Source organism: Oncorhynchus masou, chromosome 28 (assembly GCF_036934945.1).
Source record: "Oncorhynchus masou masou isolate Uvic2021 chromosome 28, UVic_Omas_1.1, whole genome shotgun sequence".
Lineage (NCBI taxonomy): Eukaryota > Metazoa > Chordata > Actinopteri > Salmoniformes > Salmonidae > Oncorhynchus > Oncorhynchus masou.
Window position 1 is genome coordinate 62,979,267 of NC_088239.1, and position 22,668 is coordinate 63,001,934.

Here is a 22,668-nt window from a genome sequence, read left to right on the forward strand (position 1 = left end):
GGAGGAGATGATACGGGTTTTTGACCGTTCTGTTTTTGGCGAGGAGGCTTCCAGGGCCCTGTCTTCCCTATGTCAGGGGAATAGATCCATAACGGATTATTCTATTGAGTTTCGCACTCTCGCTGCCTCTAGTGACTGGAACGAGCCGGCTTTGCTCGCTCGTTTTCTGGAGGGTCTCCACGTCGAGGTTAAGGATGAGATCCTCTCCCGGGAGGTTCCTTCCAGTCTGGACTCCTTAATAGCTCTCGCTATTCAAGCGACGGTTTGATCTTCGTCGCCGAGCTCGTGGAAAGGAGCTCACGTTCTCCGTTGCTCCCCTCTCCACATCACTGCCACCTGCCGCTGCCACCCTCCTCCGCCGGCTCGGATGCTGAGCCTATGCAGCTGGGGGGTATTCGCATCTCGGCCAAGGAGAGGGAACGGAGAATCACCAATCGCCTCTGTCTCTACTGCGGCTCCGCTGGTCATTTTGTCACCTCATGTCCAGTAAAAGCCAGAGCTCATCAGTAAGAGGAGGGCTACTGGTGAGCGCAACTGTCAGGCCTCTCCTTCTGGATCACGCACTACCTTTCCGGTCCATCTCCGCTGGCCCGGTTCATCTGCTTCCTGCAGTGCCTTGATAGACTCTGGGGCGGAGGGCTGTTTTATGGACGAGACCTGGGCTCGGGAACATGATATTCCTCTCAGACAGTTAGGGGAGCCCAGGGCCTTGTTCGCTTTAGATGGTAGTTCTCTCCCCAAGATTCAGCGTGAGACGCTGCCTTTAACCCTCACTGTCTCTGGTAATCATAGCGAAACCATTTCTTTTTTAATTTTTCGTTCACCTTTTACACCTGTTGTTTTGGGTCATCCCTGGCTAGTGCGCCATAACCCTTCTATTAATTGGTCTAGTAATACTATCCTATCCTGGAATGTTTCTTGTCATGTAACCTGTTTAATGTCTGCTATCCCTCCTCTTTCCTCTGTCTCTTCTTCACAGGAGGAGCCTGGCGATTTGACAGGGGTGCCGGAGGAGTATCACGATCTGCGCACGGTGTTCAGTCGTTCCAAGGCCACTTCTCTCCCTCCACACCGGTCGTATGACTGTAGTATTGATCTCCTTCCGGGAACTACTCCCCCGGGGTAGATTATATTCTCTGTCGGCTCCCGAACGTAAGGCTCTCGAGGATTATTTGTCGGTTTCGCTGGACGCCGGTACCATAGTCTCCTCCTCCTCCCCCCGCCGGAGCGGGATTTTTTTTTGTTCAGAAGAAGGACGGGTCCCTGCGCCCATGCGTGGATTATCGAGGGCTGAATGACATAACAGTTAAGAATCGTTATCCACTTCCTCTTATGTCTTCAGCCTTCGAGATCCTGCAGGGAGCCAGGTTTTTCACCAAATTGGACCTTCGTAACGCCTACCATCTCGTGCGCATCAGGGAGGGGGACGAGTGGAAGACGGCGTTTAACACTCCGTTAGGGCACTTTGAATACCGGGTTCTTCCTTTCGGCCTCGTTAACGCTCCAGCTGTCTTTCAGGCACTAGTTAACGACGTCCTGAGAGACATGCTGAACATTTTTGTTTTCGTTTACATGGACGATATCCTGATTTTTTCACCGTCTCTCTCGATTCATGTTCAGCACGTGCGTCGCGTCCTCCAGCGCCTTTTGGAGAACTGTCTTTATGTGAAGGCTGAGAAGTGCACTTTTCATGCCACCTCTGTCCCTTTTCTCGGTTCCGTTATTTCCGCTGAGGGCATTAAGATGGATCCCGCTAAGGTCCAGGCTGTCATTGATTGGCCCGTTCCTAAGTCACGCGTCGAGCTGCAGCGCTTCTGGGCTTCGCTAATTTCTACCGTCGTTTCATCCGTAATTTCGGTCAGGTGGCAGCTCCTCTCACAGCCCTTACTTCTGTTAAGACGTGCTTTAAGTGGTCCGTTTCCGCCCAGGGAGCTTTTGATCTTCTTAAGAATCGTTTTACATCCGCACCTATTCTTGTTACACCTGACATCTCTAGACAGTTTGTTGTTGAGGTTGACGCGTCAGAGGTGGGCGTGGGAGCCATTCTTTCTCAGCGCTCTCTCTCTGACGGCAAGGTCCATCCTTGCGCGTTTTCTCTCATCGCTTATCGCCGTCAGAACGTAACTATGATGTTGGTAATCGCGAACTGCTCGCCATCCGCTTAGCCCTAGGCGAATGGCGACAGTGGTTGGAGGGGCGACCGTTCCTTTTGTCGTTTGGACTGACCATAGGAACCTTGAGTACATCCGTTCAGCCAAACGACTTAATGCGCGTCAGGCTCGTTGGGCTCTGTTTTTCGCCGTTTCGAGTTTGTTATTTCTTATCGTCCGGGCTCAAAAAACACCAAACCTGATGCTTTATCTCGTCTCTTCAGTTCTTCTGAGGTCTCCACCGACCCCGATGGGATTCTCCCTGAGGGGCGTGTTGTCGGGTTGACTGTCTGGGGAATTGAGAGGCAGGTAAAGCAAGCACTCGCTCACACTCCGTCGCCGCGAGCTTGTCCTAGGAACCTTCTGTTCGTTCCCGTTCCTACTCGTCCGGCCGTTCTTCAGTGGGCCCACTCTGCCAAGTTAGCCGGCCACCCCGGCGTTCGGGTCCGTTCTCCATTCGCCAGCGTTTCTGGTGGCCCACTCGGGAACGTGACGTCGATTTGTCGCCGCATTCGGTCTGCGCGCAGACTAAATCTGGGAACTCTCCTCCTTCCGGCCGTCTCAGACCGCTTCCCATTCCCTCTCGACCGTGGTCTCACATCGCTTTAGATTTTATCACCGGACTGCCTTCATCAGCGGGGAAGACAGTTATTCTTACGGTTGTCGATAGATTCTCTAAGGCGGCTCATTTCATTCCTCTCGATAAGCTCCCTTCTGCTAAGGAGACGGCTCAGATCATTATCGAGAATGTTTTCCGAATTCATGGCCTTCCGTCTGACGTCGTTTCCGACAGAGGTCCGCAGTTCACGTCTCAATTTTGGAGGGAGTTTTGCCGTTTGATTGGGGCTTCCGTCAGTCTCTCGTCCGGCTTTCATCCCCAGTCTAACGGTCAAGCCGAACGGGCCAATCAGACTGTTGGTCGCATTTTACGCAGTCTTTCTTTTCGTAACCCTGCGTCTTGGTCAGAACAGCTCCCCTGGGCAGAGTACGCCCACAACTCGCTTCCCTCGTCTGCTACCGGTCTATCCCCTTTTCAGTGTAGCCTCGGGTACCAGCCTCCGCTGTTCTCATCTCAGCTCGCCGAGTCCTGCGTCCCCTCCGCTCAGGCTTTTGTCCAGCGTTGCGAGCGCACCTGGAAGGGGGTCAGGTCGGCACTTTATTAATAGGGCGCAGACTGTGAGGGCCGCTAATAACGTAGGACCAAGAGTCCTAGATATTGTTGCGGTCAGAGAGTATGGCTCTCCACTCAGAACCTTCCCCTTAAGACAGCTTCTCGCAAGTTGGCCCCGCAGTTCATTGGTCCGTTCCGTATTTCCCAGGTCATTAATCCTGTCGCAGTGCGACTTCTTCTCCCGTATCTTCGTCGCGTTCACCCGGTCTTCCATGTCTCCTGTGTTAAGCCCGTTCTTCGCGCCCCCGCTTGTCCCTCCCCCCATCCTTGTCGAGGGCGCACCCATCTACAGGGTTCGTAAGATTTTGGACATGCGCCCTCGGGGCCGTGGTCATCAGTACCTAGTGGATTGGGAGGGGTACGGTCCTGAGGAGAGGAGTTGGGTTCCCTCTCGGGACGTGCTGGACCGTTCGCTGATCGATGATTTCCTCCGTTGCTTGCCAGGTTTCCTCCTCGAGTGCGCCAGGAGGCGCTCGGTGAGTGGGGGGTACTGTCATGTCTTGTTATGTCTGTTCCTGTCCTTTCTCTTGATTCTCTCTCTGCTGGTCTTTTTAGGTTACCTTCTCTGTCTCTCATTCCTCAGCTGTTCTACATCTGCCCTAACTAGCTCTTTCACTCTTCACACCTGTTCTCTCTTCCCCCTCTGATTAGGTCTCTATTTCTTTCTCTGTTCCTGCTACTTTCAGTGTCTGATTCTTGTTTGTGTTTTTTGATGCCAGAAGCAAGCTGTCGTCTCGTTTGCTTCCACCTTGTCCTGTCCTGTCGGAGTCTGCCTGGCTGAAGCATCCTGCCCTATACTAACGTTCTTTTTGTTCCCCTGACAACGTTGGAAGAGGATTTATGCCATTCCTGTATTTTCATTAAAGAACTCTGTTTTCTGTTAAAACCGCTTTTGGGTCTTCACTCAAGTTCATAACAGGTCTTTATTCAAACTGTCTTCTAGTCCTTGTTCTCACATACCAGCGGGTCTTTATTCAAACTGTCTGTTAGTCCTTGTTCTCACATACCAGCGGGTCTTTATTCAAACTGTCTGTTCGTCCTGGTTCTACAATACCAGGTGGTCTTCATTCAAACTGTCTGTTAGTCCTGGTTCTCCAATACCAGGTGCACTTCATTCAAACTGTCTGTTTGTCCTGGTTCTACAATACCAGGTGGTCTTCATTCAAACTGTCTGTTAGTCCTGGTTCTCCAATACCTGGTGCTCTTCCTTCAAACTGTCTGTTAGTCCTGGTTCTCCAATACCAGGTGCTCTTCATTCAAACTGCTAACTGAACGCACCTTTGGGTGCACACTGGCTGACCTCCAGGACACCTACAACACCAGGTGTCGCAGGAAGGCCAAGAAGATAATCAGGGACCCCAGCCACCTGATCCATGGCCTGTGCTTCCCGTTTCGATCACTCAGACGCAGGCAGCATAGGAGCATCATGACAAAAACTGTAAGACTGGCCTATAGTTTTTACCCCCAGAGCCACCACTAGTCAGCTACCTGCTCCCCCCTTGCCCACTTGGACTTCCTACCTACCACCTCCTCAACAGACATTTTTACACTGCCTCCAACTAAAATGGACATTTTATCATGCTGAATAGCTACCACTAGTCAGACACCTGCTCGCCCTGTCCCCCCTTCCTACTCCCCTGGTATTCCTACCCCTCATCCCCTCCTCCCCTGCTGCTCCAACACCCCTTAATATATATTAATACTATCTATTTTTATGTCACTTTGTCCTGCATTGTTGGTTGGAATTGTCACTGTAATCACATCTGCAACCCTGTACATGTAACTATTAAACTCTCTAATTTAAACACACACACAAACGTACGTAATTGTAACGGCGTTCTTCGTTTGTCGCAAGAAAGTCGGACCGAAATGCAGCGTGTTGGTTACTCGTGTTTTTTAATGAAGAAAAATGGAACGATACATGAAATACCTAATAAATACAAAAAAACAACAAACGGAACGTGAAACCTAAGTACAGCCTATCTGGTGAAACTACACAGAGACAAGAACAATCACCCACGAAATACACAGTGAAACCCAGGCTACCTAAATACGGTTCCCTATCAGAGACAACAAGAATCACCTGACTCTGATTGAGAACCGCCTCAGGCAGCCAAACCTAAACTAAACACACCGCTAATCAACCACAATCCCAATGCCTACAAAAACCCCAATACGACAACACAATAACATAAACCCATGTCACACCCTGGCCTGACCAACTAATTATCTAAAACACAAAATACTAAGACCAAGGCATGACAGTAATGGAAACACACGGTACCAAGTTTTAGGCCTCCCTTACTTGTCTACATTTTGATAGCCTTTTATAGACAGATTTTGATAGATCACCTCTCAAGGTTGGATAAATAAGTGTCTTTCAATAAGCAGTTGATGGAGCTGAAATAGATATATATTCTCCCACTGGAGTCAATGTGTTGATGTGGAGGTGAAAATGGATCTGATAGAAAACAGTTCCTGTATGCAAACTTTATGCCATCAGTGTCAATGGAGGGTGTGAGTTGATCGTAGTGTTGACGGCTCTACCAGCTGGAGGTTGTGTGTGTGTGTGTTTGACCCTCTGTGTGGTGGTGGTGTGAGAGGTCTTGACAGCCTGCTAATGTATGTGTGTGTGTGTACATGTGAGTTATTTTAGTAAAGAACAGAGGGGTAACAAATCAGCTCAAGGCACTGGTAACATCTCCCCAGCTGTAGGTAGGTTTGTTTATGTGTGTGCGATTCTGTGCACATACACACACAGCAGCACAGCAGACACGTTACGCTACTTCCAGATCCTCAGTTCTGTTCAAATTAAATGTTATTTGTCATATGTGCTTATTTACAAGACCTTAAACAACAATGTAGTTTGAAGAAGAATAAGTGTTTACTAAAATAAACTGAAGTCAGAGTGAATGCGCGGGGGAACAGGTTAGTCAAGGTAATTGAGGTAACATGTACATTGTATGTAGAGGTAAAGTAACTATGCATAGAAAATAAACAGTAGCAGCAGTGTAAAAATGGGTGGGGGGGAGGGGGGGGGTCAATGCAAATAGTACCGGTAGCCATTTGGTTAGCTGTTCAGGGGTCTTGTGGCTTGGGGGTAGAAGCTGTAAAGAAGCCTCTTGGACCTAGACTTTGCGCTCCAGTACTGCTTGCCGTGCAGTAGCAGAGAGAACAGTCTATGACTAGGGTGGCTGGAGTCTTTGACAGTTTTTAGGGTCTTCATCTAACACCACCTGGTATAGAGGTCCTGGATGGCAGGAAGCTTGGCCCCAATGATGTACTGGGCAATACAAACTACCCTCTGTAGTGCCTTGCGGTCGGAGGCCAAGCAGTTGCCATACCAGGCGGTGATGCAATCAGTCAGGATGGTCTCGATGGTGCAGCTGTAGAACTTTTTGAGGATCTGAGGGCCCATGACAAATCTTTTCAGGCTCCTGAGGGGGAATAGGTGTTGTCGTGCCCTCTTCACGACTGTCTTGGTGTGTTTGGACATTGTTAGTTTGTTGGTGATGTGGACACCAAGGAACTTGAACCTCTTAACCTGCTCCACTACAGCCCCGTCGATGAGAATGGGGGCGTGCTCGGTCATCCTTTTCCTGTAGTCCACAATCATCTCCTTTGTCTTGATCACGTTGAGGGAGAGGTTGTTATCCTGGCACCACACTGCGAGGTCTCTGACCTCCTCCCTATCGGCTGTCTCCTCGTTGTCGGTGATCAGGCCTACTACTGTTGTGTCGTCGGCAAACTTAATGTTGTTGGGAGTCGTGCTTGGCCATGCAGTCATAGGTGAACAGGGAGTACAGGAGGAGACTGAGCACGCACCCGAGAGTCCCCCGTGTTGAGGATCAGCGTGGCAGATGTGTTGTTACCTACCCTTACCGCCAGGGGGCGGCCCATCAGGAAGTACAGGACCGAATTGCAGAGGGCTTAGTGATGAGGTTTGAGGACACTATGGTGTTGAACGCTGAGCTGTAGTCAATGATTAGCATTCTCAAGTTTGCTACTCAGTCAAATAAACCTCTAGTAGCTCTCTTTCTCTCCATGTTTTCTATACACAGACATGCACTCACTATATACCCAATAGAATATAGGGACAGAAACCGTGAGAGAGAAGGAAAATGTGGGATGTGTTAGCTCTTAGTTTACAATAAGTGGAAATGTCATGTGTGTGTAGGGTTGCAAAATTCCAGTATCTTTCCTAAGTGTGCCAGTTTTCCAGAAAACCTGGCTGAAACATTCACAGAATCAGGCAGGATATCCAGAATTCTCCAACCAGCATTTCTGAAAAACCTGAGAATTTTGGGAGAGTTGACTGAATTTTGTAACCCTATAGAGGTGACATTGTTCTTGGAAAAAGCGTAAAAGAGAGACAGACGGAGAGAGAGAACGAAATAATGAAAGACAGAGGTCTTACATTGTAGAGGATGTCCACCCATCCCTCCATGGTGATGCACTGGAAGACGGTGAGCACGGCAAACAGGATGTTGTCAAAGTTGGTGATGCCGTAGTTGGGGCCGATCCAGTACTCTGTACACTCTGTACCATTAGGACACATCCTGGCTGGGGCCTCCGTACCACAGGGGAACGCTGCTGCTCGCTCACCTGGATGGGGGGAGAAGAGAAAGAAGGGAGAGAGAGGGAAGAGTGGGGGTGGGGAGAGAGAGGGGGTAGGGAGGGGGGGGAGTGGTAGGGGGAAAGAGAGAGGGGTAGGGAGGGGGAGTGGTAGGGGGAAGAGAGAGGGGGAGGGAGGGGGAGTGGTAGGGGGAAGAGAGAGGGGAGGGGGAGTAGGGAGGGGGAGTGGTAGGGGGAAGAAGAGAGGGGGAGGGAGGGGGAGTGGTAGGGGGAAGAGAGGGGGTAGGGAGGGGGAGTGGTAGGGGGAAGAGAGAGGGGGAGGGAGGGGGAGTGGTAGGGGGAAGAGAGAGGGGGAAGGGAGGGGGAGTGGTAGGGGGAAGAGAGAGGGGGGAGGGGGAGTGGTAGGGGGAAGAAAGGGGGAGGGAGGGGGAGTGGTAGGGGGAGTGGTAGGGGAAAGAGAGAGGGGTAGGGAGGGGGAGTGGTAGGGGGAAGAGAGAGGGGGAGGGAGGGGGAGTGGTAGGGGGAAGAGAGAGGGGTAGGGAGGGGGAGTGGTAGGGGGAAGAGAGAGGGGGAGGGAGGGGGAGTGGTAGGGGGAAGAGAGAGGGGGAGGGAGAGGGAGTGGTAGGGAGAGAGGGATAGAAAAAGAACAGGGAGAGATGGGGTGAGGGAGAAGGGGAAGGTAGGGCGGGGTGGGTGGAACACAGGGGAGGGGGGGAGGGAGAGAGTGAGTTACTGTAATTACAACACATACAGTAAAATAAACACACTGGCAGATTAAGTGAGCTTAAAATATGGTACACATACACTCACTAACATGCACTCAGTGCACACCTGCTGATGAATCACACACACACAGCAACGTGCAGCTGGGGAGATGTTACCAGTGCCTTGAGCTGATTTGTTACCCCACTGTTCTTTACTAAAATAACTCACATGTACACACACACACGTACATTAGCAGGCTGTCAAGACCTCTCACACCACCACCACACAGAGGGTCAAACACACACACACAACCTCCAGCTGGTAGAGCCGTCAACACTACGATCAACTCACACCCTCCATTGACACTGATGGCATAAAGTTTGCATACAGGAACTGTTTTCTATCAGATCCATTTTCACCTCCACATCAACACATTGACTCCAGTGGAAGAATATCTATCTATTTCAGCTCCATCAACTGCTTATTGAGAGACACTTATTTATCCAACCTTGAGAGGTGATCTATCAAAATCTGTCTATAAAAAGCTATCAAAATGTAGACAAGTAAGGGAGGCCTAAATCTTGGTACTGTGTGTTGTGGTTCCATAACCTACTGTGTGTGTTTGTCTGTGTGTGTGTGTGTGTGTGTGTGTGTGTGTGTGTGTGTGTGTGTGTGTGTGTGTGTGTGTGTGTGTGTGTGTGTGTGTGTGTGTGTGTGTGTGTGTGTGTGTGTGTGTGTGTGTGTGTGTGTGTCTGTATACTACTACTGTGTACAGTACTGTGTACAGTGTGTGTGTGTAATCCATTCAGCACTCACCAGTGTCGACAGTGAAGCAGGTGGAGTGGAACTTGCCCATGTAGAACTCCACTCCGATGATGGCAAACATGAGTATGGCGAAGAAGAGCAGCATGCCTATCTGGAGCAGAGGCACCATGGCCTTCATGATAGACTTCAAAACCACCTGAAGACCTGTGGAGAGAGATGGATTGGGAAGGAAGAGAGATGGGGGGGTGAAGGGAGAGAAAGGTGCCATATGTTGACCATGTAAGATAAGATATGTCATACTTATTAATAAGTCAGTTTGTGTTTGTGTGTTTAGAAATGTATGATCTGTATGATCTGTATACACATCTTCCATATTTTATTAATGCTACAGTAATGTGATGGTGCACACTAAGTAACCTGTTGTTGATGTCAGTGACTTACTGGGGATACCAGACACCAGTTTTAGTGGTCTCAGTACTCTCACCGCACGCAGAGTCCTCAGGTCAAAGTCTGAGCCCACCGTGGCCAGGATCCTGGAGACACATACATGACAACGAGAGGAGAGTCAGGTGGGTGCATTCATAAGAGGCACGTAAAACAGTACACTCAGGGCAAGATATCTTCCCCACTTTCTCTCTCTCTGTCAGTAAGGACAGTAGAGCAGCAGCAGGTCGTTAAATTGATGGGGTATTTGCCAGCTCATGCTTTTTACTACAATAATATGACATCAATACATACTGTATGTGAGGTTGATGCCAATCATATGGGTTGGTCTTGCCTGTGGTTCAGTACCAGCTGGTGAGATGCATCGTTTCATATTGGTTTCCCATCAGTGGGAGTGTGTGAGAAGCAGGTGTGTGTGGATGATGACTCAAGCTAAAGAGATAGACTGTAAGGATTACATAGTGTGTGTGTGTGTGTGTGTGTGTGTGTGTGTGTGTGTGTGTGTGTGTGTGTGTGTGTGTGTGTGTGTGTGTGTGTGTGTGTGTGTGTGTGTGTGTGTGTGTGTGTGTGTGTAGCTCTCAGTCACAGAGCCACAGCTGGCTGGCTGCATTATAAGCAGAAGCACATGGATGGGGGGACAACTAAGTGCTGCACTAAAACCTACTGAAAAACATCACACACTGCGAGAGAGAGACAGAAATACAGTCAGGTCCAGAATTATTGGCACCATTGACAAACATGAGCAAAAAAGACTGAATAAAATAAATAATAATACTGAGCTAAGCTGTATGTTTCCCCAACAATTGGGAGATTATATGATCTTATGCTAATACAATTGCTCAGAGAAAGAGATTTTGTTCAACAAGTATTACAAAATAAAACATTTAAAAGTTCATTACTGGTACCGGTTGCAAGGATAATGACGCCGAGACTTTTTCTATAATGTTTTATGAGATTGTAGTACACGTTGGGAGGGATCCTAATACAGAATCTTTACAGATCCTTGATATCCTTCGTCTAAGGACTGACCTCTTCAATTCAAACCACAGGTTTTAAATGGGTGTCATGTTGGCAGACTGAGATGGCCTTCTGCTTTCAATGCCAAATCCACCACTGGTGTGCAAGCTCTTTTTCATGTCATCTGACCATCTGACCATAGCAACGGTTCCAATCCAAGTGCCAATGCTGTTTATCAAACAGGCTGTGTTATGGTCAGATGACATGAAACTAGATTTCTTTGGCCACACACACCACTGTTGAGTTCAGCATAAAAAAAACAGAAGCATATGCAGAAAAGTACATCATACCTATGATAAAATATGGTGGTGGATTTTTAATGTTATGGGGATATTTTGCTTCCACTGGTCCTGGAGCCCTTGTTAAGGTCCACAGCATCATGAACTTTAACAAGTATCTAGGACATTTTCGCCAAATACCTTTTTTGCCTCTACCAGGAGGCTGACACTAAGCTGCAGGTGGATCTTCAAGCAAGACAGTAACCCCCGGCACTAACCAAAATCCACAAAGAAATGGTTAATTCACCACAAAAATAAACATTTTGCAATGGCCATCTCAGTCTCTGGACGAGAACACCAATTAATATACGTGGTTTGAATTGATGGGAGCAGTCCATAAGAGCAGATGAAGGATAACAAGGATCTGGTAAGCTTCTGTATGGCGGAATGGTCTAAGATCCTACCCAATGTCTTCTCCAATCTCATGAAACAAAAGGCTCAGTGTCGTTATCCTCGCAAGGAGAGGTTGCAAGAGTATTGGTCACAGGGTTGGCAATAATGTTTTTTGTTATTTTTAATTACAAAATCTTTTTCTCAAAGCAATTGCACTAGTATAAAATAATATTTCACATTTTTAGCATACAATATATAGTATTTTTTGCTCATCTTTACCAAGGATTCCAATTATAGAGGTCGACCGATTATGATTTTTCAACGCCGATAACGATTATTGGAGGACCAAAAAAAAGCCGATACCGATTAATCGGACGATTTAAAAAATATATATATTTGTAATAATGACAATTACAACAATACTGAATGAACACTTATTTTAACTTAATATAATACATCAATAAAATCAATTTAGCCTCAAATAAATAATGAAACATGTTCAATTTGGTTTAAATAACGCAAAAACAAAGTGCTGGAGAAGAAAGTAAAAGTGCAATATGTGCCATGTAAGAAAGCTAACATTTAAGTTCCTTGCTCAGAACATGAGAACATATGAAACCTGGTGGTTCCTTTTAACATGAGTCTTCAATATTCCCAGGTAAGAAGTTTTAGGTTGTAGTTATTATAGGAATTATAGGACTATTTCTCTCTATACCATTTGTATTTCATTAACCTTTGACTATTGGATGTTCTTATAGGCACTTTAGTATTGCCAGTGTAACAGTATAGCTTTCGTCCCTCTCCTCACCCCTACCTGGGCTCGAACCAGGAACACATCGACAACAGTCACCCTCGAAGCAGCGTTACCCATGCAGAGCAAGGGGAATAACTACTCCAAGTCTCAGAGCAAGTGAAGTTTGAAACGCTATTAGCACGCACCCCGCTAACTAGCTAGCCATTTCACATAGGTTACACCAGCCTAATCTCGGGAGTTGATGGGCTTGAAATCATAAACAGCGCAATGCTTGAAGCACAGCAAAGAGCTGCTGGCAAAACACACAAAAGTGCTGTTTGAATGAATGCTTACGAGCCTGCTGGTGCCTACCATCGCTCAGTCAGACTGCTCTATCAAATCATAGACTTAGTTATAACATAATAACACACAGAAATACAAGCCTTAGGTCATTAATATGGTCGAATCTGGAAACTATCATCTCGAAAACAAGACATTTATTCTTTCAGTGAAATACGGAACCGTTCCGTATTTTATCTAATGGGTGGCATCCATAAATCTAAATATTCCTGTTTAATTGCATAATCTTCAATGTTATGTCATAATTACGTAAAATTCTGGCAAATTCGGCGGCCCAAACTGTTGCATATACCCTGACTCTGCGTGCAATGAACGCAAGAGAAGTGACACATTTTCACCTAGTTAATATTGCCTGCTAACCTGGATTTAATTTAGCTAAATATGCAGGTTTAAAAAAATATACTTCAGTGTATTGATTTTAAGAAAATAATTGATGTTTATGGTTAGGTACAAATTGGAGCAAGGACAGTCCTTTTTCGCGAATACGCACCGCATCGATTATATGCAACGCAGGACATGCTAGATAAACTAGTAATATCACCAACCATGTGTAGTTAACTAGTGATTATGATTGATTGATTGATAAGTTTAATGCTAGCTAGCAACTTACCTTGGCTTACTGCATTCGCGTAACAGGCAGGCTCCTCGTGGAGTGCAATTAGAGGCAGGTGGTTAGAGCGTTGGACTAGTTAACTGTAATGTTGCAAGATTGACTCCCGGAGCTGACAAGCTAAAAATCTGTTGTTCTGCCCCTGAACAAGGCAGTTAACCCACCTAGGCTGTCATTGAAAATAAGAATGTGTTGTTTAACTGACTTACCTAGTTAAATGAAGATTAAATAAAGGTGTAAAAAACAAAAATCGGACAAATCGGTTTCCAAAAATACCCATTTTAATCTAATCTAATAATCTAATTTACATAAGTATTCACACCTCTTTGCTGCAAAACTCCAAATTGAGATCAGGTGCATCCAATTTCCTTTGATTATCCTTGAGAAGTCACTGCAACTTGATTGGAGTCCATCTGTGGCCAATTCAATTGTTTGGACATGTTCCACAGTTGGCAGTGCATGTCAGAGCAGAAACTATACCATACAGTCCAAGGAAATGTCTGTAGATCTCAGATAAAGAATTGTGATGAGGCATATATCTGGGGAAGAGAATAAAGCTATTTCTAGGTTGTTGAAAGTTTTCAAAAGCACAATGGTCTCCATCATTGGGAAATTCAAAAAAAAATGCAGCTCTGTGGACAACTCCTTTGATGTCATAGATTGGTTTTTGCTCTGACATGCACTGTCACCTGTGGGACCTTATATAGACAGGTGTGTGCTTTTCCAAATCATGTCCAATCAATTGAATTTACCGCAAGTGAACGTCAATCAAGTTGTAGAAACAATTCAAAGATGATCAATGGAAACATGATGCATCTGAGCTCAATTTCGAGTCTCATTGCAAAGGGTCTGAATACTAATGTAAATACGGTTGCTGTTTTTTAATTTGTACAAATTTGCAAAAAAATCTAAACCTGTTTTCACTTTGTCATTATGGGGTATTGTGTGAAAATTGAGGGGAAAAAAACTTTACAAATAACTTAACAAAATTTGGAAAAAGTCAAGGGGTCTGAATACTTTCCGAATGCACTGTAAATGCAGAATTTCCAGACCCACATACAGTATGTACACTACGAACCCTTTGTCTGTATATTCTGTTTATCGTCTGTATATTCTGTTTATTGTGGCAGCAAATGTACATGGCGAATAAAGCTGATTCTGACACTTTAACCTGAGTTGAGCTGGTTTATCATATGTCAGTTTACAATTATTATTTGGGAGTGGTTATGTACTAGATAAACTGTAGCACGTAGCAGATTATCCCTTAATTCAAAATCCCCATGTGCTGTGTGTGTGTGTGTGTGTGGTGTGTGTGTGTGTGTGTCTGTGTGTGTGTGTGTGTGTGTGTGTGTGTGTGTGTGTGTGTGTGTGTGTGTGTGTGTGTGTGTGTGTGTGTGTGTGTGTGTGTGTGTTTGTGTGTGTGTGAGTCCTAAATATTTGATCCTGCCTCTAATTAGGGGACTCGGTTTACGGTGTTTGCTAGAACTGACTCTGCTATTCGTTTTACAGATGAACGTTGCTGGCACGTTAGCTAGCTAACTTTAGCAAGTAGATTCTACAAGGTATAGTATACCTATTAGGTTTTATTTCCCAATTCATTTGGTTATCATCCTGCTGGGTTTCCAAACAGACGCCTCTGCAATGCATTGCAAGCAGAATGCTCATAATAGCCAATCACAACACTGGGCTGACCAAGGGCATGAAATTGTTAGTTCTTCCATCACTCCAGTGACCAATCTAAGGTTTCTAGACACGCACCCATCTTTAACTTTGCCCCCCACCAGCCTGAAATCCAAACCCAAAGTTGCCCAGACATGAGAGAGAACAATTGGAGAAATTGAGAGTGAAAACTTGACATTGACAAGTGATTATTGCTGGTGGACGATTCAAGTGTCGCAAAAACCTTTTTACACATTTTAATCATGTTTCTTTGCTTACAGTTCTATCTATAGGTACTGTTTAATATTTTTGGGGGTGTTGATCTGTGCAAATTATGTTTTGCTGCTTAAAGTCACACTTGAAAGCTCTAAAGTTTAAATTTCACTCTTGACTGGCGTGTGCACTCGCGGGACCCATCCTCTGCTTGCTCACCCACATTTTGTTTCGCACATAACTAACTCAGTGTTTGCTGAGTCATCTTAAAGTATGACTCAGAAATACAAAACAGGCTTAATTAGCTACCTCACAATGCCACACTTATGAGCCCCGAAATACAGAACGAGTTGCTTGAGTGTGCAGCATCATTGTTACTGTGGAGGATAAAAGATGAAGCTCCCTGAAAAGTTGCATATTGCGAGGGCTATTCGATGCTAATCCAGTACGCCACGGGATGCTTTTGTGCTGAAAGGCCTGCTCGCTGAAGTGTTTTAGGGAGCGTTTGACAATGATGAGAGGTGGTTTGACCGAAGACCCATTACGGACACAGGCAATGAGGCAGTGATCGCTGAGATCCTGGTTGAAGACAGCAGAGGTGTATTTGGAGGGCAGGTTGGTTAGGATGATATCCATGTGGGTGCCCGTGTTTACGGATTTGGGGTTGTACCTGGTAGGTTCATTGATAATTTGTGTGAGATTGAGGCAATCAAGCTTAGATTGTAGGATGGCCAGGGTGTTAAGCATGTCCCAGTTTAGGTCACCTAACAGCACGAGCTCTGAAGATAGATGGGGGCAATCAATTCAGGGTGTCCAGGGCATAGCTGGAGGCAGACGGTGGTCTATAGCAAGTGGCAACGGTGAGAGACTTGTTCCTGGAAAGGTGGATTTTTAAAAGTAGAAGCTCAAATTGTTTGGGCACAGACCTGGATAGTAAGACAGAACTCTGCAGGCTATCTCTGCAGTAGATTGCAACTCCGCCCCTTTTGGCACTCCTATTTGTCAGAAAATGTTATAGTTCGGGATGGAAATGTCAGGGTTTTTGGAGGTATTCCTAAGCCAGGATTCAGACACGGCTAGGACATCCGGGTTGTCAGAGTGTGCTAAAGCAGTGAATAAAACAAACTTAGGGAGGAGGCTTCTAATGTTAACGCATGAAACCAAGACTTTTATGGTTACAGAAGTCAACAAATGAGAGCACCTTGTCATGACGTTGGCCTGGGGGTAGGTTTATGTCAGTCATAAATACCCCTTCCCCCCTTTTTCCTCTCTCTACCCTACTGATGTTACATTTGCAAACCCCTTTGGTTAAAATAGAGATTCTGGGAACATCAGAAGGTGGGGGCAAATTAACTATATTCTGGTAATCCGACCAATTGAACATACTAAATGAATATGATGTCAGTTTGATTGTCATCTGAGACATTCTCATCAATGATAAGATGACATAAACTCTACAGTGGAAAGTGTACACATCAGAGTCATCGGATTCACATGGAATTGTTGTTCAATTTAAATGTTTGAATATGAAATTATTTGTGATGGGATGAAATGTGATTTTAGCTTCTAAAATGTGAGATTTGGGTTTTCATAAGGTTAGGGCTATGCTCAATCAGTGGCATGGGCTATAAAAGTTTTCAAGCACGCCCTCCTCTCCCATCCTATATAAAGCCTTGACGACAATGTTCCGAGGATGTGAGGACGATGGTCCGATGTCCGAATGGTTCAGATAATAACTACAGAACGAAGCCAACATCAGCGTGAGGTTTGGTTGCGAATGGTATGAACTTTGAACTCTTATTCACTACAGAAGTGATACCTCATAGCCGTTGATTTAGCAACAGCAGCTCCAAACGCAGGTTAGGAAGGAACAGACAGAGTATCCCATCTACCAGGCAACGACATTACTACAACGTATTGTAATGAAATTATGATTAATTATGTATATGTGTAATTCTGTGTGATTAGTTAGGTACAGTGCCTTGCAAAAGTATTCGGCCCCCTTGAACTTTGCGACCTTTTGCCACATTTCAAGCTTCAAACATAAAGATATAAAACTATATTTTTTTGTGAAGAATCAACAACAAGTGGGACACAATCATGAAGTGGAACGAAATTTATTGGATATTTCAAACTTTTTTAACAAATCAAAAACTGAAAAATTGGGCGTGCAAAATTATTCCAGGCCAATTATTCCAGGCCAATTGGAAAAATAGGTATTGTAGCCCAAGGAGTGGCTGATGGACCTCTTCAGCTAGCCGGGAAATGGGCCTAGCATAAGCTAGCTCCAGGGACAGAGAAGTTTGCCAGGAGTGGCCACTCGGAGAGCAGCTAGCTAGTTGCGATGATCCAGGTGAAAAGGTTCAGAGCTGGCAGTAGGAATCCAGAGAAAAATAAGTCTGATATGCTCTGGTTTGAATTGCGCTGTGCAGACTGGCAAGAGTTGTCTGGCCTAAAGGTTAGCTGATGACTGCTAGCTGACACCTAGCTAGTAGCTAGTTAGCTGGCTAGCTTCTGTTGGGGGTTCCGGTTCTTTAAAGTAAAGAAAATAGCAGATCCATACAACATTGGGTGAGGCGGATTGCAGGAGAGAATGTTGAAGTTTCGGTTAAAAAAAATATTTTTTTAAATATATGCGAAGAAAAAAAGATGTATACATGGGACACGACAAGATGAAGACAAAGACGCCTGACTGCTATACCATCTTGGACTTGATTTAAGAAAGAGCTGTTGGGTTTATGGAAACTGCTGACTTGTCTGCACAAGGAATTTCTCAGAAAATACTTGAAGTGTTGTAACCCCTGGAGTTGGATCCCACTCTGCGTGAGGGTTTTTGTTTCGATGGCGCTTCAGTCATATCGGGGAACAGAGGAGGGGTAGAAGTCCTACTAAAGCAAACATTTAAGCAAGCGGTATATGTGCATTGCAACTCCCACCATCTGAATTTGGTTCTGTGCACCGCGACAAAAAGTGTTGGGACATGTCAGTACTTTTTTTGACACAGTGTAACTAGTTACACACATTTATGAGTGGATCCCAAAGACATGCTCGATTCATAGATGTACAGAAAGAGTTGCATCCCGATAGACCGTGTATCGAGCTAGAAAGATCCACGGATGTACGTTGGAGTTCAAAATCAGGGTCTGTGAGTAAAGTGCTGTCACTGCTATATGTCATTTTAGAGGTTCTTGCAGATTTTCCAGAGGCTTGTGGACAAACCAAATTAGAAGCTGATGCCCTCTTACAACAAATCCAGAAAAATATGTTTTTATTCCTGTTAGTTACGTTTAGTCAATTGTTTGACACTAGTGATTTTGCTATGAAGGGATTACAAAGCTCTACATTGTCTGTGACGGACTGTATTGGTTTAATTGAAATCCTCAAAAGCAGCCGTTCTACGTTCAGAGATAACTCAGGGGGAGACTTTGATAAAGTTCTCAAGCTAACTGAAGAGATGACGATTAAGCATGATATTAGTAATTGGGATGTGAGCACATCACGGCAGCAAAAAATGCCTGTAAAATTGGCAGTGTAGTCACAACTTCATTAGGGAAAACATCCAGCATCAAGAGTGACAATGACCTGAGGAAACTTTGGAACAATATTCTAGACAGACAGATTACTGAGTTGAACTCAAGATTTCAAGAAGACACATACGGGATCATGCAAGCTGCTGCCTCCTTTTCCAAAGAATCCCAAACATGCGGCCTTAAAGAGCAGCTGAAGACCACATGCGACCTTTTTACAATATCAATTGAGGATGCTGAATTCACTGTTTTTATTCAGCAGTTAAGTCTGAAAATAACATGGGAAAGAGTGAGTTTTCCTCCATAATGAGTGTATTTGACAGCTGCCCTGATGATATTTTCCCTAATATAAACTCTCTGTTAAGGATCATTGTCACACTTCAATGACATCATGCAGTGTAGAGAGACTTTTCTCAACAACAACTAGGATAAAAAAAATCGCTTTCGCACATCAATGACAAGCGCCCGGCTGAACCTCTTCAGTTTGCTGTCTTTTGAGCGTGAACTGACAGAAACATTGGATTATGATGAAATCATCACCATATTCAACTCAAAGCCTCACCGTCTGTGCCCAATGATGTAAGTCACGCCTTATGTATGATACGTCTACTAAAGGAAAGTTACCATTTTATAGTAATAATGCCAACCGTGGTTTAAATTGAATCATCAAATATAAGCTTGCTTGCCCATTGAGATGAAAGTGAGTCTGAAGATGAGTTTTATATTGCTGGGAAGTTGGCAACTGGTCTAAAGTTACTGCCTTTTTTAATGTGCTGGGATAGGTAATTATTTTAATTCATTCATTAATTATACAGTTGAAGTCGGAAGTTTACATACACCTTAGCCAAGTACAGTTTTTCACAATTCCTGACATTTAATCCAAGTAAAAACTCCTTGTTTAAGCTCAGTTAGGATCACCACTTTATTTTAGGAATGTGAAATGTCAGAATAATAGTAGAGAGAATGATTTATTTCAGCTTGTATTTCTTTCATCATATTCCCAGTGGGTCAGAAGTTTACATACACTTAATTAGTATTTGGTAGCATTGCCTTTATATTGTTTAACTTGGGTCAAACATTTCGGGTAGCCTTCCACAAGCTTCCCACAATAAGTTGGGTGAATTTTGGCCCATTCCTCCTGACAGAGCTGGTGTAACTGAGTCAGGTTTGAAGGCCTCCTTGCTCGCTCATGCTTTTTCAGTTCTGCCCACAATCTTTCTACAGGATTGAGGTCAGGGCTTTGTGATGGCCACTCCAATACTTTTACTTTGTTGTCCTTAAGCCATTTTGCCACAACTTTGGAAGTATGCTGAGGGTCATTGTCCATTTGGAAGACCCATTTGCGACCAAGCTTTAACTTCCTGACTGATGTCTTGAGATGTTGCTTCAAAATATGCACATAATTTTTCTTCCACATAATGCCATCTATTTTGTGAAGTGCACCTGTCACTCCTACAGCAAAGCACCCCCACAACATGATGCTGCCACCCCCGTGCTTCACAGTTGGGATGGTGTTCTTCGGCTTGCAAGCCTTCCCCTTTTTCGTCCAAACATAACAATGGTCATTATGGATAAAAAGTTATATTTCTGTTTCAATGGGACTAGTGGACATTTCTCCAAAAAGTACAATCTTTGTCCCCATGTGCAGCTGCAAACTGTAGTCTGGCTTTTTTATGGAGGTTTTGAAGCAGTGGCTTCTTCCTTGCTGAGCGGCCTTTCAGGTTCTGTCGATATAGGACTCTTTTTACTGTTGATGTAGATACTTTTGTACCTGTTTCCTCCAGCATCTTCACAAGGTCCTTTGCTGTTGTTCTGGGATTGATGGTCCCATGGTGTTTATACTTGCATACTATTGTTTGTACAGATGAACGTGGTACCTTCAGGCATTTGGAAATTGCTCCCAATGATGAACCAGACTTGCGGAGGTCTACAATTTATTTCTGAGGTCTTGGCTGATTTCCTTTGATTTTCCCATGATGTCAAGCAAAGAGGCACTGGGTTTGAAGGTAGGCCTTGAAATACATTCACAGTTACACCTCCAATTGACTCAAATGGTGTCAATTAGCTTATCAGATGCTTCTAAAACCATGACATAATTTTCTGGAATTTCCCAAGCTGTTTAAAGGCACTGTCAATTTAGTGTATGTAAACTTCTGACCCACTGGAATTGTAATACAGTGAATTATAAGTGAAATATTCTGTCTGTAAATAATTGTTTTAAAAATTACTTGTGTCATTCACAAAGTAGATTTCTTAACCGACTTGCCAAAACGATAGTTTGTTAACAAGAAATTTGTGGAGTGGTTGAAAAATTAGTTTTAATGACTCCAACCTAAGTGTATGTAAAGTTCCAAATTCAAATGTATGTAATGAGGTTGCTCCAAGTACTATGCACTAGTATGAAACGATTGTATTACGAAATAATATACAGTGCACATCGCAAATTAAATAAATAAGTAGAAAAAATGGCAATCCAAATTTTTCTATGCCTACCCCAAAACAATAATTCTGGCTATACGTGCCGTATTTGTGAGTGCAGTCATTTCTGAGTATTGATTATTTATCCTTTATTTTACCAGGTAAGTTGACTGAGAACACGTTCTCATTTGCAGCAATGACCTGGGGAATAGTTACAGGGGAGAGGAGGGGGATGAATGAGCCAATTGTAAACTGGGGATTATTAGGTGATGGTTTGAGGGGCAGATTGGGAATTTAGCCAGGACACCAGGGTTAACACCCCTACTCTTATGATAAGTGCCAGGCGCTCTTTAATGACCTCAGAGATTCAGGACACCCATTTAACGTCCCACCCGAAAGACAGCACCCTACACAGGGCAGTGTCCCCAATCAAATATTTTTTTTTTAGACCAGAGGAAAGAATGCCTCCTACTGGCCCTCCAGCACCACTTCCAGCAGCATCTGGTCTCCCATCCAGGAACTGACCAGGACCAACCCTGCTTAGCTTCAGAAGCAAGCCAGCAGTGATATGCAGGGTGGTATGCACAGTAGCAAGTATTTCTTCAGGTGAACAAAAATCTCTGCTCTTAAATTAATTTACTGCATGCAGAAATGCCTTTCTGCTTGATCAAAGTCACACTCGCAAGCTCTCAAGTTTAATTTGCGTTCAACGACACTGGCCTGCACTCGCAGCACCCGTCCTCTGCTCGCTCGACCACAGATCTTCTCCCTCGACTCAAGTGTTTGCTTGTGCAATGATGTTTCATCTTGCTCGCGTCCTGTTGAATCGGAATTGACACCATATCAGCCCAAATCAATGATGAAACCTTGTGTGTGTGTGTGTGTGTGTGTGTGTGTGTGTGATGGGGACAGGAGAGCATGGTTTTATGTCTGAGGCGCAGACAGGCAGCTGGGAGTTGAAGAGGAGTGGGTTTTATTATCTCTTTATCATCACCACAATATATCTATGTGGGCGCCAGGCGATGCCACGGGAAATATAAAGGGTGATGCTATCAGCCATCAGTCACACACTCGGCGCCTGCTAGCCACACACAGTCAGACGGCGGGTGTGTATGCATTTCACAAAGACACACACACAAAATGTTTTATCTTGTGGGTCCTTGGTGATGTTTCCCTATCCTGTGAGTCACCCCTTATCAGTATACCAAAACATAGCATATGGCAGAAATCTTAAGCATATATTGTGGAGGGCATTCACCTGTATGAACCTTTGGACTGAGCCCACTCTCTGGGGGGGGGGCTTTTTCAATATATCTATATTTTTTAATAAGTCAAAAAAATTGATGTAGAAATGGCTGAATGTCACTTTAACCCTAAAAGCAACAACACACAGGTAATGCCAAAATAAAGGAAACACGAGTAAATAAGGGATACAAGTACATTATTTATAATCCTAAAAGTGCCAATTAAACATTTCACAGTATCAAGCTGTAACACTTTATTTTATTAACCTTATGTAACAAGTAAATTGTTTACATCTCTCCAAATAAGCATATATTTTACAAATTTTACATAACAGTAAAATTTGATGTTTAGAAATATGTTTTTATGCTTTGAACAGTTATTTTGATCAATTTCATCCATAGCAACTTGTCATGTACATGTTACTGTTATTCATTAAAAGTGTTTCTGTGATGTTTAGAAATTGGC

The 22,668-nt window shown here is 44.5% G+C and overlaps 1 protein-coding gene across 3 annotated transcripts in view; it reads right to left on the minus strand.

The window, feature by feature from the left end:
• Positions 1-22,668, minus strand: part of LOC135518050 (voltage-dependent N-type calcium channel subunit alpha-1B-like) — a 225,896-nt gene that overhangs the window by 109,634 nt on the left and 93,594 nt on the right. For all 3 annotated transcript variants that reach the window (XM_064942882.1, XM_064942884.1, XM_064942881.1), the window contains exons 6-8: positions 9,808-9,899; positions 9,418-9,570; positions 7,739-7,926 (exon numbers count right to left, since the gene is read on the minus strand). In XM_064942882.1, coding sequence (XP_064798954.1) covers positions 7,739-7,926; positions 9,418-9,570; positions 9,808-9,899 — 433 coding nt within the window. The remainder of the gene's footprint in view (positions 1-7,738; positions 7,927-9,417; positions 9,571-9,807; positions 9,900-22,668) is intronic.